At 38.0% G+C, this 14,413-nt stretch overlaps 1 protein-coding gene across 1 annotated transcript in view; it reads right to left on the bottom strand.

Annotated features, from left to right (window-relative positions):
- The window catches only part of LOC139711690 (uncharacterized), a 46,236-nt gene that overhangs the window by 6,170 nt on the left and 25,653 nt on the right, over window positions 1–14,413 (bottom strand). The window contains exons 6-10 of the mRNA XM_071623550.1: window positions 10,026–11,575; window positions 9,308–9,469; window positions 8,513–8,689; window positions 3,302–3,487; window positions 2,679–2,852 (exon numbers count right to left, since the gene is read on the bottom strand). Of these exons, the coding sequence (XP_071479651.1) occupies window positions 2,679–2,852; window positions 3,302–3,487; window positions 8,513–8,689; window positions 9,308–9,469; window positions 10,026–11,575 (2,249 nt within the window). The remainder of the gene's footprint in view (window positions 1–2,678; window positions 2,853–3,301; window positions 3,488–8,512; window positions 8,690–9,307; window positions 9,470–10,025; window positions 11,576–14,413) is intronic.

Genomic DNA, 14,413 nt, shown 5'->3' with positions numbered 1-14,413 from the left:
TTTTACATTTATCGGATGTCTGAAAAGTCAAGGAATATTTCTAGCAAGTTTCAAGTCAATCCGACTCAATATGACGTCATACGGGACTGTCAAAGTTGAAATTCCGAGCGCGCGTCAATGGCGATATACAGTACAACAATGCCCCAAAACCGCCAATTTTAAATCCGATTTTACTCGTCAGGATGGACGGTGACCCCCAATTTTCTTTACATATTCTGAAAGCTGATGAGTTGTACATGTCAGTTTATGGGTTGGCGATACTGAAAAAGTGATTCAAAGATATCAAATTTCTTAATAAAGTAAAAAAAGTAAATTTTCAAAATGACGTCATCAATTTTCAAGTTTACTTGGGCGTATCTCACTTATCCTTTGCCAATTTTCACCCAGATTTCAGTATGTTGTAGCTTATTAAATGTTCTTTCATTAATGTAATTACAACATTTTGATTGGATGGCGGCATCACCTCGTAAAAATGGATTAAATGTAATCTTGTCAAATTTGACCAGTTTACGTGTTATCTCTATGGGAGAGCAGTTTTTCTGGCAGTGAAAATTGACATGACTATCTTTTTCGAGCATTAGCTCACTTATGCTTCGGTGAATTTTTCCCAGATTTTAGTATGTTGTAGCTGAGACTTTGGGCTATCGTTAATGTGCCCTCCATTTTTTCATACGAGGCCGGCATCACGTCGAAAAACTTGGTTGAAAATGGCACGTGGCTTCGATGCAGCGTCATTTTGCTTAATACACAGGGCCTATGGAGCATGAAATAGGTCATTGCATAGCGCATCCGACTCGTAATCCTAAGGTCCCTGGTTCGAGCCTCACCCTTGCCAATATTTTTTTTTTCAAACTCTTTTTTTTCTTCTTTTTCTTTATTTAGTCTTAATCTCCCTTCCTATTTTTATCTTTTTCTGATTTTTTAATGCTTCTCCTTCCAATTTCTATAAAATAACATATTTTTTTCTTTATTTTTCTTTCTTTCTACTACATTCTGTGCAATAGATGAAGAACAACAATGGTTATCAATCCCATATTTTGCACATGTTTAGTTCATGTCACCTACATTATTTCATAAAATAACAACTTCTTGATCAGACACCATCTTGGGTATGTAAATTAGGGTCAAAGGTCATAAATGTTTCATCCTGTATCTTGGTGAATACATGTCCTATCTTTCCAATATTTTGCACACACAAAGATCACGTTACCAGGATCATTTCACAAAATAACCATTTCTTTCTCAGATGCCATCTTGGCTGTGCAAAGTGGGGTCAATGGTCAAATATACTTTATTCTGTATCTTCGTTATAGTGTATACGGAATATGGTACCAAAGATGGCAAACCCGACTCCCTTTTTTTTAAATGAGAATCCAAACATCACACGGCCAATGTCCATAACCACAGATGAACCTTTACGGTCATGCCTATTGGGATCAGGACTCAAATCATTGACTTTCGAAGAGATCGGATCACCTAATTTGTCAGTGTTGACAAATTCCGAGTCTAGTTTCATTTTGTGATCATAAAACGAATAGGAAGTTGTGTTACTAGCGATTTTTTTCTCGAACACTCTTGTTTTTCGTTTCAGGAATACAAGCTGTTGTGTGATAAGGCATGTCCTGTAGAAGCCTTTTTTATTATTTGTTAAGTACTCTTCACTTATATAGTCGAATAACTTTAGGAAGGATAATGGAATTACTTAGAAAGTTTGCATTGGTCATGGAAAGAATGGATTAACGAGGCCTGCTATTAACAGCCTTCAGCCTAATTTGATAATCCCTTCATTGTTATTACTTTGGACTTCACATTTTTCTTGTCCGACTTGCTGTACAAACACTGCTTGATAAGTCTAAGAACTTTATAGATCCCACATTATCAACATGTTTCAGAATGTGGGCTTTCTTTCCAACATTATATTTTGGGAGAGTACAGTCATTATTATATTTGAGTCACACATTGCTTAAATATTAAGATTTCTTCGGTCAGAATGTGCAAACTACATGTCCATGGCTGGCGAACTTTTGTAGATTTTTTTTTTTGATGAAAGAACGCGTATCACGTGCATACACACACACTCACACACACACACACACACACACATACACAATCACACCCAGAAACAAGTAAAAAATAAACAACAAATGCATGCCTTGAAATTTCAATTCGCATTTTATATACATAATTGTGTAAGGCCACATTCACTGAATGAAGTGCAATACTTAGATACTTGTTCTTTTCCATCACCTTGTGGTGGTATTTTGTCGTTTCGATACAAAATTGCGGTACGTAATTCCACATGAAACCATCATATTTCAGCAATGGGAATTACTATTGTCGTGAGAGAGCCACAACTCATAAACGTAGAAGATGCCGCCTCGTTCATTTCTCACCAAAAACAATAATACTACCGGTCCCCATGGAAGACCATCTATTGCAGAAAGTATATGGACCAGCCAGGAGGAAAAGTGCAACAAACAACAAACAAACACAAATAATTATAAAATATAACCATTCAGACCATCTGAGCAGTCATCAGAGACTATTGCCCTCGTAAATAAATAATAGAATTAAAAACTTGTGTTACTTAATATGATATTACCCTCGGGAACCTAATTAAAGCTTCACTCATTTCTATTTGTCGTTTTTTCAATCAAAATGCAATATATCTATTTTACCTTACTGCTCGTGGTTTGTGAAGCAACTGTTTGGAGGAATTCTCTGGGCAGGGTACGGCATTTGAGATCGGCACGTGCAAGTTGGGGCATTTGGCACAGAAATTTGGCAAAGTTTTCTGCTGCAGCTGGCTTTGAAGTCGAGTCAGTGAAAGTTGATAAAGACAGTTCGCGAATCTGCATAATAAAAAATAAGAAAAACTAAAACTAATTGAATGACCACTTGAAGGTAAGGGTAACACAAAATACAGTGTACACCTTCTATATAGCTTGTTCTAATGCAGTAGGTAGTCGATACTTTCTACGTGGCAGAATTCGTATAAACAGTGAAGTTCACACAAATTTAACAGAACAAATAAAATGTCACCAGATATTTGATCTATTTCTGCAACAAGAGGCCATGTATACTTAGCATCGAATAATCAAAATCAAGCATGATGGTTCCTTTAAAGCTTTCTAGTAAAAACATAAAATATTCGTTTGTTTTGAATTTTATTTCTGCATTTTCTTTCTCAAAACACACCAACAAACCAAAACTAATGGTTAAGAAAGATTCAGGGGAAATTGATAAAGGGCCACCATCCCGTTAGTCAGATCTGAACTATGCATGATCAATGGTGGAATACCTGACACGTTTGCGCCATATCAGCTGCTGTTGAGAAGAAATCATCAAACAAGTAGGAGCATTCCAAGCTGAACGCCGAGAGACGAGGCATACTGCACACCCATTCAGCCAAATGTTTTCCCGCAGAGGACTGCTGGTAAGTAAATTTTTGTTTCCAGTCGCCTATGATCAATGTCAAATCTTGTATCTGTGGAATACATATCAAAGAATCAAGCAAAAATTATCCGTGTAGACAGAAATTGCTGAAAAGTATACAATAATACCAATGCCAATGAAGGCTATTTAAATTGCCAACCCTGTGAACACCCTTTGAAACAATTACACAAATTTATAAACGCAGGAACAACAGAAGAAGAAGAAAACGAAGAAGAAGAAAAAGAAGAAGAAAAAGAAAAAGAGGAAGAAGGAGAAGAAGAAAACAAAATAAAAAAGTTCGCAATTCAACTGTGAGCCTTATACTTTTTTCTTCCATTACTGTCATGTTGCTCTCCTTGAATGCACAGTGCCCTGAATATAGAATACAGTCAAAAGTGAAATGTGAAAAATCAGTGGACCGTGCATGGTGTCAATATATTCTGGTGTCGTTAAACGTCGCTTTATTAGTCAGCGTTTAGCATATAAACGATGGTAAAGTTCACCGTTTTGATTTTTTTTTATATCTGAACACCTTAAGAATCTCGAGACCATATATCACTTTTAACATTTTCATAACTTCACTCGTGCCAATGGATCTTCCACAGATGTTGTGCAGGAAAAATGACACACAACGACCTTGTCATTGACATTTTTTTTTTAAAGATGTGAAAGGATAATCATATTGTTGGGAAAGTGTTTAATTTGGTAAATGATTCAGAAACACTCCTTCTGACCATGTATTCCTCATATATGAAACTTTGTTGAGGACGGACGTGTGCAGATCGAGCTCGCATACTCGTGATCTTTTTATTATCATTTACTGGATCTGTGCTGTCATTTTTATATCTTTGGAAAGTGGAAGTGATCCTCTTCAACAAGGAATCATTGACTGTTAATGTATCCTGTCTGATTTTCGTAAGTCACGTGTTTTATGTTTGATTTTCGTCAATCTTTTGGTCCTAGCTCTACATTATCGCGTTGATTCATAACAAACTTGCGCATGCCCTGAGCGCGTAACCGGCAGAATCACGCAATATTAACTAACTGAGTTCATTGTGACGTCACTGGCTTTACGCGGAAGTTGCACTTGCTCTACTGAACTTTGAACTATATTTTGGTATCATATCCGTGTGTGTGACGATTTTACGCATCTTTCTGTTATCTTCACTGCGTCTGTCTCCTGTAGCAACCCCTTCACCTGTCTCCTATAACAACACTCCATGGTGTGGACCATCTCTACGCATATTTTTGTTGTCTCCATTGCGTCTGTCACCTATAACAACCTGCGCAACAGCATTACTTCCCTTCTCAACCCGCGTTATCAACACCTTAGCAACGACAGCAGCTAATGATTCTGTTGTGACGTCATCAAGTCATACCCTGAGGAAGACAATGGTCCTACTATTACGTCGACACTTTTAACGAGCCACTCTGATAAACATGGAGTTAACTAGCTGTTTAGCATTTGTATTCTTTGCTCTTCTTTTGAGAGAAAGATGCATATGCATTGAACATGGAAACCTTGTACTTCATGCACGCTTATCTCTATGCAATGCGCGTACACATACCGGTGAGACAAAAATACTGCGGAGCTGCAATTCCTTATTACAGTAACTCTATAGCAGCCCATCGCATCTTACTCCTCTTATCAGGAGATGTCAGTCCTAATCCTGGGCCCCTTGATAGAAGGTATACGCCGAGTGAATTACCTACACCTACTGCCCGCCAAACCTATGACTGCAACACCCTGCGATCGTTAGCACCTTCTACCACAGGAAAATGGTGTAAACTGGATGATAATATTTTGGATATAATAACTGGTCTCGGTATTACAAGGAAAGGAAAGCCTTATTGTGGAGGAAAAAGTATAAACAGATTGAATAGGCACTATATGACTCACCAGCAGACAAGTTCTCCTGCCTCTAGTACATCCAATTCCACAGCAAAGCAAAGTACTGAGCAATGTCATGAGGAAAAATTTTCAGCGTCCTCAGTCAACAAAGCATATCTCCTTCTGCATGATGAATGCAAGATCACTGAAAAATAAACCTGCGGATTTCATTGATTTTGCAACTGAGAATGATCTTCATGTCATTGGTGTATGCGAAACGTGGCTGTCGCCAGATGATGTTGCTACGGTTGGTCTTCTTACTCCAAGTGGATTTTTATTCCGACATGTTCCACGTAAGCACAAGAGAGGCGGCGGTGTTGCAGTACTCATCCGGAGCAATCTGGAACATGAAATCATCAGCTCTTCATGCAACTATAACACCTTCGAGTTGATCCAGATTGAAATTCTGCATAAGACAAGGAATGTTCACCTAATGATAGTATATAGACCTCCTAATCCAAACCAATTCAATGAATTCCTTGAAGAATTGTCTACTCTTCTGGATGAACAACTTCCACGGAGAAGTGACCTCATAGTATCAGGTGATTTCAACATTCAGATGGATCTACCTTCGCCTAATACCAAGAAGTTCACAGATCTGATGGCTAGTCATAATCTTCAGCAGCATATACAAGAAGCCACCCATTCCCGAGGGCATATACTTGATTTGCTCATGACAAGGCAAGATGATGTGACAACCGTCCAAAATATCAGGGTCTGTGAGGGCATCTCTGACCACGCTGCCATAATATGTGAAATCAACACTCCTGTCAAAATCTCCTACAAGAAAATGATATCAACCCGGAAAGTGCGATCAATCAACGTTGGTATGCTGCGTGAAGATCCGATGATGGAATCTCTGCCTTTTATCTGCTCAAGTGCTGAAAATGTTGAAAAAGCTATTAGCAATTATAACTCTACTTTGTCGATGGTTCTGGACAAGTACGCCCCTGTCCAGAAGCGCTGTATTACCCTTCGCCCAAACACTCAATGGTACAATGAAGAAATTACAAGTGCGAAACTGCGTCGAAGGCAATTAGAAAGAAAATGGAGGAAATCATTGTTAGAGATTGATAGGCAGTTGTATTGTAAACAACGTCAGTATGTCCGTTCACTACTCAGGAAAGCGAAAACTGAATATCACTCTAAACAAGTTAATGACTGTGGTAAAGACACGAAGAAACTCTTTCAGGTTGTAAACAAGCTTCTTGGCAGAAAACAGAAATCCCCTCTACCTGAGCATGATTCTGACAAAGAGTTGGCTAACGAGTTTAATCGGTTTTTCGTTGATAAGATAGCGAATATACGCTTATCCTTACCATGTGTCAGTGTGGTTAAAAGTGAAGCTGAAGTTGCAACTACTTCAAAATTAGACTCACTAAATCCAACGTCTGTACCTGAGGTTAAGAATATGATTATGAAGTCTCCAAATAAGTCATGTGAATTAGACCCTTTTTGTACGGATCTGATAAAAAAATGTGTATCAGTGACTGCCCCTGCCATTACGAGCATAATAAATGGCAGTTTTGCAGCAAGTGTTGTGCCAAATGAATTGAAAACAGCGGTGATATTTCCAACCCTCAAAAGACCTCATTTAGATAAGAACATGTTAAACAATTATCGACCAATTTCAAACCTGCCATTTGTTAGCAAAGTTATGGAACGTGTTTCCTTTTCACGCCTACGAGACTACTTGCAGGAGAATGATTTTCTTGATAGCCACCAATCAGCGTATCGCCCTGATCATAGTGTAGAGACATTACTTACTGACCTAACTGATCAATGTTTGAGACAAATGGATGCTGGGAATATCACTGCTGTTGTTTTACTTGATATGTCGGCAGCTTTTGATACTGTTGACCATTCCATTCTCACCCAGACTCTCAGATCTGTTGGTGTCACAGGACTTGCATTAGAGTGGTTTCAATCTTACCTTGCCAGCCGTTCACAATATGTTACGATCAATGACAGTAACTCTGATCCGGCTGCACTTACTTGCGGAGTCCCGCAAAGGGTCTGTAGGTGGACCACTTCTATTCTCACTATATCTTTCAAGGATTAGACACATTTTTGAAAGACACGACATTCAGTATCACTGTTATGCAGATGATATACAAATATTTGTATCCTTTTCACCAACCAGGACTGAACTCACTGAAGCTGTAAAACGATTGGAATTATGTATTGATGATGTTAAGGCATGGATGGAAAGAAATGGTCTCAAATTTAATGACAGTAAGTCAGAATTTATTCTGATAGGATCCAAACAGATGTTGTCTAAGGTGAATTCTGATACATGTTTTGTTAGAATCGGCAATAGTAATATCAAGCCTTCGAACAAAGTTCGTAATCTTGGTGTTGTTTATGATGCAAATCTGACATTCAAAGACCACATTTCATATGTATCCCAATCTGTACGATTTCATTTGCGTAACCTTTGCTCAATTCGGAGATATTTAACTAGATCAGCAGCAGAAAAACTGATGCATGCTCTTATTTCGTCTCGTCTAGATTTCTGCAATTCTCTGTTTTGCAGTCTTCCACAAAAAGAACTCAGTAAACTGCAACGTCTTCAGAATTGTGCCGCTAGATTACTTACTTTCAAGAAGAAAACTGTGCATACTACCCCAATACTTCGGTCCCTACACTGGCTTCCTGTTGAAAAACGTATTAACTTCAAGATTCTTCTTCTTGTTTACCGTACATTGCGCAAATTTGCCCCTGTCTACCTTCAAAATACTCTTCATCTTCACCAACCACCACGTAATCTACGTTCATCAAACTCGCTAAAATTACAGGTACCTCGAATCAAGCATAATTGGGGGGGGGGGGGGATCGGGCTTTTTCATATATGGGCCCAAAACTATGGAATGGCCTACCAAAATCTCTCAGAGAAGCATCTTCCATTGATAGTTTCAAAAAGAATCTCAAGACGTATATTTTTAATTTGAATTGACAATATTGTATGCCTGTATGTAATGTATGTGTACGTATATATTGTTTGTTGGTTTATTGTCTTATTATTTTCTGTGATACTGTTGTAACGTGACACAATATGTACTCTGTTCTATAGCGCCTTGAGTATCTTTTTTAGGTAGAAATGTGCGCTCTACAAGAGTCTCACTATTATTATTATTATTATTATTATTATTATATCAATTTCGTGCATAGTCGAAAGTGACGCACCTGACATGATGACGATAAGTCGGCTGCACATTTGAAGAAACTGTCGGGAAAGTAGGGGCATGTTAGATAGAAGTGCGAAAGATTTGGCATAGTGCAGACCCATCGGGTGAGGTTTTCCATCGTGGGCTGTTGTGCATCGTCAGCCAAGCTGACCAATGACACATTCAGCTCTTGAATCTAAAGCCAAAAGAGTCAACAAAACAGACGTACAAATAGAGAAATAGAACATCAAACTGAAAAATAAAACAAAAAATGATTATTATGTAAGTGAATCATGTACCCACTAACAACTGAATGTTATGATTCTGCCATCATCATCCCATGTTTTCTCGCTCACTTTTCATCACTCCCATGCCAGCATGCATTCATTAACATACGTATACGTTTAACCACTACCTGTTGCTAACGATTTGTCATAAACATCGCTGTCCACTTTCAAAGTGGAACTAACCACATGATCTCACCTTCTCATTCTAGCACAATCAAAACTGTGCATTATAATGTATCAGAGCGATTTATAAATGAAGACAATTATACTTTCAATTACTATAATATATCAAAGCGTCACCTCTCAGTAATATCGCCTATCTAAGCTTTGGCTCCCACCGACACACCAAAACATTACAATTACATTACGCCACAACATTACTAATACATTACACCAAATATGTTACAACAAGAATATTCTTCCAAAATGCATGCTTATTTGAAACAATGTAGTCGCATACATTTCACTCTGTATAATCATATCAAACGTGTTGAAGAAGTACAAGTTGTATTATCATAACGACTTACGCAACATTTCGAAGCCTTTTCGCCAACGATCCTGTAAAATTCCGAGTGTAATCGTGTGCCAAGTATTGTCGCTTTGCGCAGTTCACTGCTGGTACACATGCCCTCCGCCAAGTAACGTGAAATAGTTTTTCCATAATGCCCGTCATCAATATGTAACGATTTCTAACGGGAACGAACAGTGAGTGATAATATTCAATAAAAGTAATAAAACGCTGGGTTATGTTGGAATGCGTAAACGTACACAATAAAGACGAAAAAAAAAAGCAGCCAGATTGTAACAAGCATGACTACATCAGCATTGACGTTATGTGTCCTAATGAAGATACTATGCACAGAACTTGCAGTATGGCACTCTGCTTCCATGCTGCTATTTCCAGTAATATCATAGTCATATCGTTTGCTAGAAGTAGCAGCTTGGCAACTGTCGTTGTTTACAGGTAAGTCTTATTCTACTCAGGCGTCGAATACAATTGAATTGCTATCCCAAGCACGATCTTACTAGATTCTTGAAAGTATTTGACACTATAATAACAACAAAATATTTTCTTCTCCTAGCAAAGATATGAATCGAACGGAATGAGAGATTCTAATGGTTTTTCCATTTCCGCACTGATTTATCAAACACTCATAAAGCACACACGAAATCTATCAGAATTTTAAAGGCATTCTACATATTTTCTATTTACCGAATGATGTCCAACTTCAAATAATCACTCACCACTTGGTTACAGTGCAAAAGGAACACAACGCCCGACTTTGTATGATCTGACATACTTCTTGATAACTCGTATGCTTTCCACCGTTCTCCCACTACTTTGCTGGCCTCCTCAGTATGACATTCGAACGCAACGTCAAGGCAGAAATTCTGGTCATCTTTCTTTATCAAACCGTCGATGATATCAAACCCAACTTCTTTCCGGAAAGCTGAAGCGAAGTAGAGTAAATGCCGGAACTCTTCATATTGAGAGAGAAGTTTGTCTTTTACCTTGTGGTATTCAGCGTGATCGCTGGCGAATAAAAACTCAATATGTACACCAGCAATATAATCTTGGAACAATTTATGGGGAAAAGAAACAGTTGAGACAACAACAGATTGAATATTGGCATCGCGCCGACGCTTTCTGTTGATGATATCTTTCTCATTTGTCAGAACTCCAACTTTGCAGCATGTTTCAAAGGCATCCTGGTAATTTTTGAATTGTTCCTGAGAAAATGAAAACTTCCTTTCTAATAAACCAAGAAGTGCTATCTCACCTATGGCTTGAATTGCTCTCCCAGCTTCTTGTATATCCTCAACAATCTTCTGATTCTGAATATTGTCACATAATTTCGAAGCATAGTGTTCTTTCAAAAAACATATCATTTCTCCAAAAATCTCAGAAAAAGTTTGCATTTTTTCCAGTTCTTTTCGTCTTTCTTCACTGAATTCCTTCCACATGAGGCAAAGCATTGCACAGTAGATGGGAAAAGGGACCATGTACGACCGGATGACATCACTTTCCTCCATAAAACTGATCAAACTTTTTCTTCGAGCGTCGTTCTCTCTGATCAGAAAATATCTCGAGATATAATTTAACAGGTTCTGCTGGCTAAATCCTGCGATTGTGATACAATTGTAAGCCTTGGAAAGGCTCTTGACCATAGTGAGTTCATGACTTCTCCATTGTCTCGTGGTAACTATTACCCTGCACGTCTTATATTGCTCTAAACCAAGAATGCGAATGACTTCACTTCTGCTGCTTTCTTCTATTTTCTCGTTAAACTCATCAAAACCATCGAGCACAAGAAGAATTTTACTTAGATTAGCTGCAATGTATTTATCTAGCTGTTGTGCTGTTGCTTCATTTGAGTCAGATAGATATCTCTCCACAATGGCACCAATAGTTTTGTCGACAGTAACATCTCGGAGCGGAATTACGATCACCATATCCAGATCCTGGAGAATCCTTCCATGGCACCAGTCCCAGGCTATTTTTGAACAAAGCGAAGTTTTACCGACACCTGCCTCACCCTGGATCAAGATGCGCTCAGAAAGGATTCCGCTTTTATCATTAGTCAAAAGATCTTCGTACGTTATTGGTGTTTCACGCATGTCACCGCTTTCTTTTAGACTCAAATTTGTGTAAATCTCATCCAAGTTAGCACGTTCCATCAGGTTGAGTGGATCCACTGTGACCTTGCGTCGTGTCCTACGATAAAAGGCCTTCAGATCTTGTTTGCATTGCAGTACTTCTTCCCTTGTGAGGGGCAAGTGGCTGGGCGGTAATCCTGGGAAGAAACAGATAAAAGAAAGAACACAATGTATATAATACTTAGATATACATTCAACTGTTATTGCATTAAAACTTTCACAAAGTTATGTTCGCAGAACAAAACACACAAAAAGTGACACATACAGCTATGAAGTAATTTGGTGCCTTCCGTAAAGCTCTTTGGAGAAAGTGCGAAAGCGGCAGAGAGAAAGAGGGAGAGGAGGGGGACATTGCTATCTGCAGCGTGTTGACAAAATGTGTTTGATAGGAAAATGACATACCACAGCATTATCACATAAAACATTACAAATTATTCCGTGGTCTGCAATATAATTTACTTTCAATGTAGTTTTTTTTCTTAGTTTGCGTTTGAAGAAATATAAGGACAAGCAGCTAGATATTTCGAGTGAATAGACATTTCAGTATCTGGAGCCTTTATACATTATAGGTTGTCTGTTTGTTTGTGTGTTTGTTTAACAAAAGTAAATCGAGTACGTGGAAGGCGAAACGCGTCACTTTGGCGGGCAGCATAACTGTGAAACATTTGTTTTTTCGTGATGAACACACAAGTAAAGACATCCGATAACTTCTTAATAGTGGAAAATTTATACATTAATATGCCAACGTTATAACTGAATAGTTCTGATGTCTTCAGTATTAAAAAAGGAAGGAAAAAAATGTTTGTATGGGCGCATAGGCGTACCCAGGATTTCTTAGAGGGGGGTGTTCAATGGCGTACCGTGGGTCAAGACATTGGGGGGGGGGGGGGGGGCACCTCATGGAAGCAACATCAGAATTGCATAACTGTACAATTAAGAAAATGCGAGTTTTGACATTTTACAGTCCCCCAACTGCCGTTTGTAGATATACATAATAATATATGTATATATATATATATATATATGGGTGAGAATTTTGAACGATGTACAATTGCCAATTTTCGTACCTTATGACATTCTTTCCCTTAGAACACGTCAGGATGATCTAAGCAACCAGATTTTTTCATATCATCTTAAAGATTGGTAAATTTCCTTTCAGGAAATATATGGTTTGGTTGACTTTTGCCTGAGATTTTCATTTCACAAAGACTTAAAGCGTAAAAATAAGGTAAAAACGCTTTTTTCACAATAATTTTTGTTTTTCAAACTAATGATGTGCATTTTTAATGGTACGTGGCATCTAATATCTGACCATGTTCTGGATCTGACATATCATGGGTATGTACCACAAAATTTTAAGAACTTTATGAGCACGTATAAAATTACAGAGAACAATTAAATTATCAAAGTCCTAAACTAACGAACGTCCGTGATGCTTTTATTTCTATCGCTGCTGCAAATTCTACTTTGTTGTCCCAACTGTAACGTATACGAAAATTTGATGTTCCACCTAATGAACATATCCTGCAAAAATTGTACGTCTGCTGGCTGTACATGGGACGTAATATTCTTTTATGCAAAATTATACTCAGTTTTCGTCACGGACGTGCTTCCGCTATTTTCTAATAAAGATCGTAGCCCATGAAACGTTATTGGCGATATTGTTCTGAGTCGTAATCAACTAAGATCTAGCAACACGATAATATGTTCGATTTAAGTTTCTGTCCATCCTTTGTCAAATAGGAACCGAAATTATATTTTTAGACGAACCTCCAAGAAAAAAAGAACGTCCGTGATGATTAACACGTTTTCGAGTGGGACACCATCTTGCTTTGATGGCGAAGGTGCATTTTACCTTTGGCTCTCTAGCCGAGGAGCTGCATGCCATTTTTGGAGCGAATTGAGGTTCGTCCGCAGTTTTTGGACCATGCAATTCACCAAAAACCAAGTAATTAATTAATATTTTCTCTGAAAATTCACCTCCTGATCCCCCTCTGAGCAATACATATGTTGTAAGGATGTCAAATTTCTTATAATTTGCATTGACAATACCTTTTCAAATTTTTGAAAGAGTTAGGAAGGCTAGGTACTCTCTGCCGATTAGTTATCCGTCCTGGAACATGACCCTAGTAGTAGAACGAACGTCCGTGATAATTCCAGAGAACGTCCGTTACGTATGCAATCCCTCCGATAGGGATAACTTGTCCCGAAAGTGTCCTGTATTCTTTAAAACTTTTGGTTCGAATAGCGACAAATAAAGTTTTACAAAGTAGAAAATGAGTTTAGAGCAGTAGTTTCAGAATTTTTAAGGCGTTATGTGATCATGATGAACAAACAATTGAAAATCTACTCACAATTTTACGCTTGTTTTCCCTCTAATTATACAAAAAAACAGCTAAACACTTAAAACAAAGTTATAGGAAAATGAAATTTTGCGTAATCTGTAATTTCTGTGCGTTTAAATTTCTTTCTAATGAGGTTCTGGAGACAATTTGTACTGTTACAGGTTCTGAAAGTTTCGCTCACGGACGTTCTGTCCGAGAAAGGAAATTTCTGACAATTACAAATATATCACTGCACATAAGATTAATGTTAGTTGAAAATATTACCAAATCACCGAGCCGCTCATACCCGAAAGTGAATAGCGTTCACCACTCAATTTACCTGTAATAACAAACGGAAAACGTTTTTTTCACGAATGTTCGTTGGTTGAATAAGTCAGTGGATTACATAGTAGGAGAAAGAGGATCAGTGCCACTTTTTAGTGACAGGTGCTCCAAGTGTTTATCTTTTGAGTATGGTAGCTGCCGTCTCAAACAGAACACATCCAGTTTTGGTCTCCATAACGGACGTTCGCTGTAATTGTCATGATATTAAATGCCTTAATTCATTCTTATTTTTCTCTTCATGACGATTTTTCTCTCATTCCCTTAATAACCTGAACATGCTGCGACCAAACAGAAAACAAAAACAAA

Source organism: Diadema antillarum, unplaced genomic scaffold, assembly GCF_040938485.1.
Source record: "Diadema antillarum isolate AM-2024a unplaced genomic scaffold, OU_Dant_1.0 seq00001687_RagTag, whole genome shotgun sequence".
Classification (NCBI taxonomy): domain Eukaryota; kingdom Metazoa; phylum Echinodermata; class Echinoidea; order Diadematoida; family Diadematidae; genus Diadema; species Diadema antillarum.
Note: the sequence above shows the minus strand (reverse complement) of the source record. Positions and strands in the feature narration are given on the sequence as shown.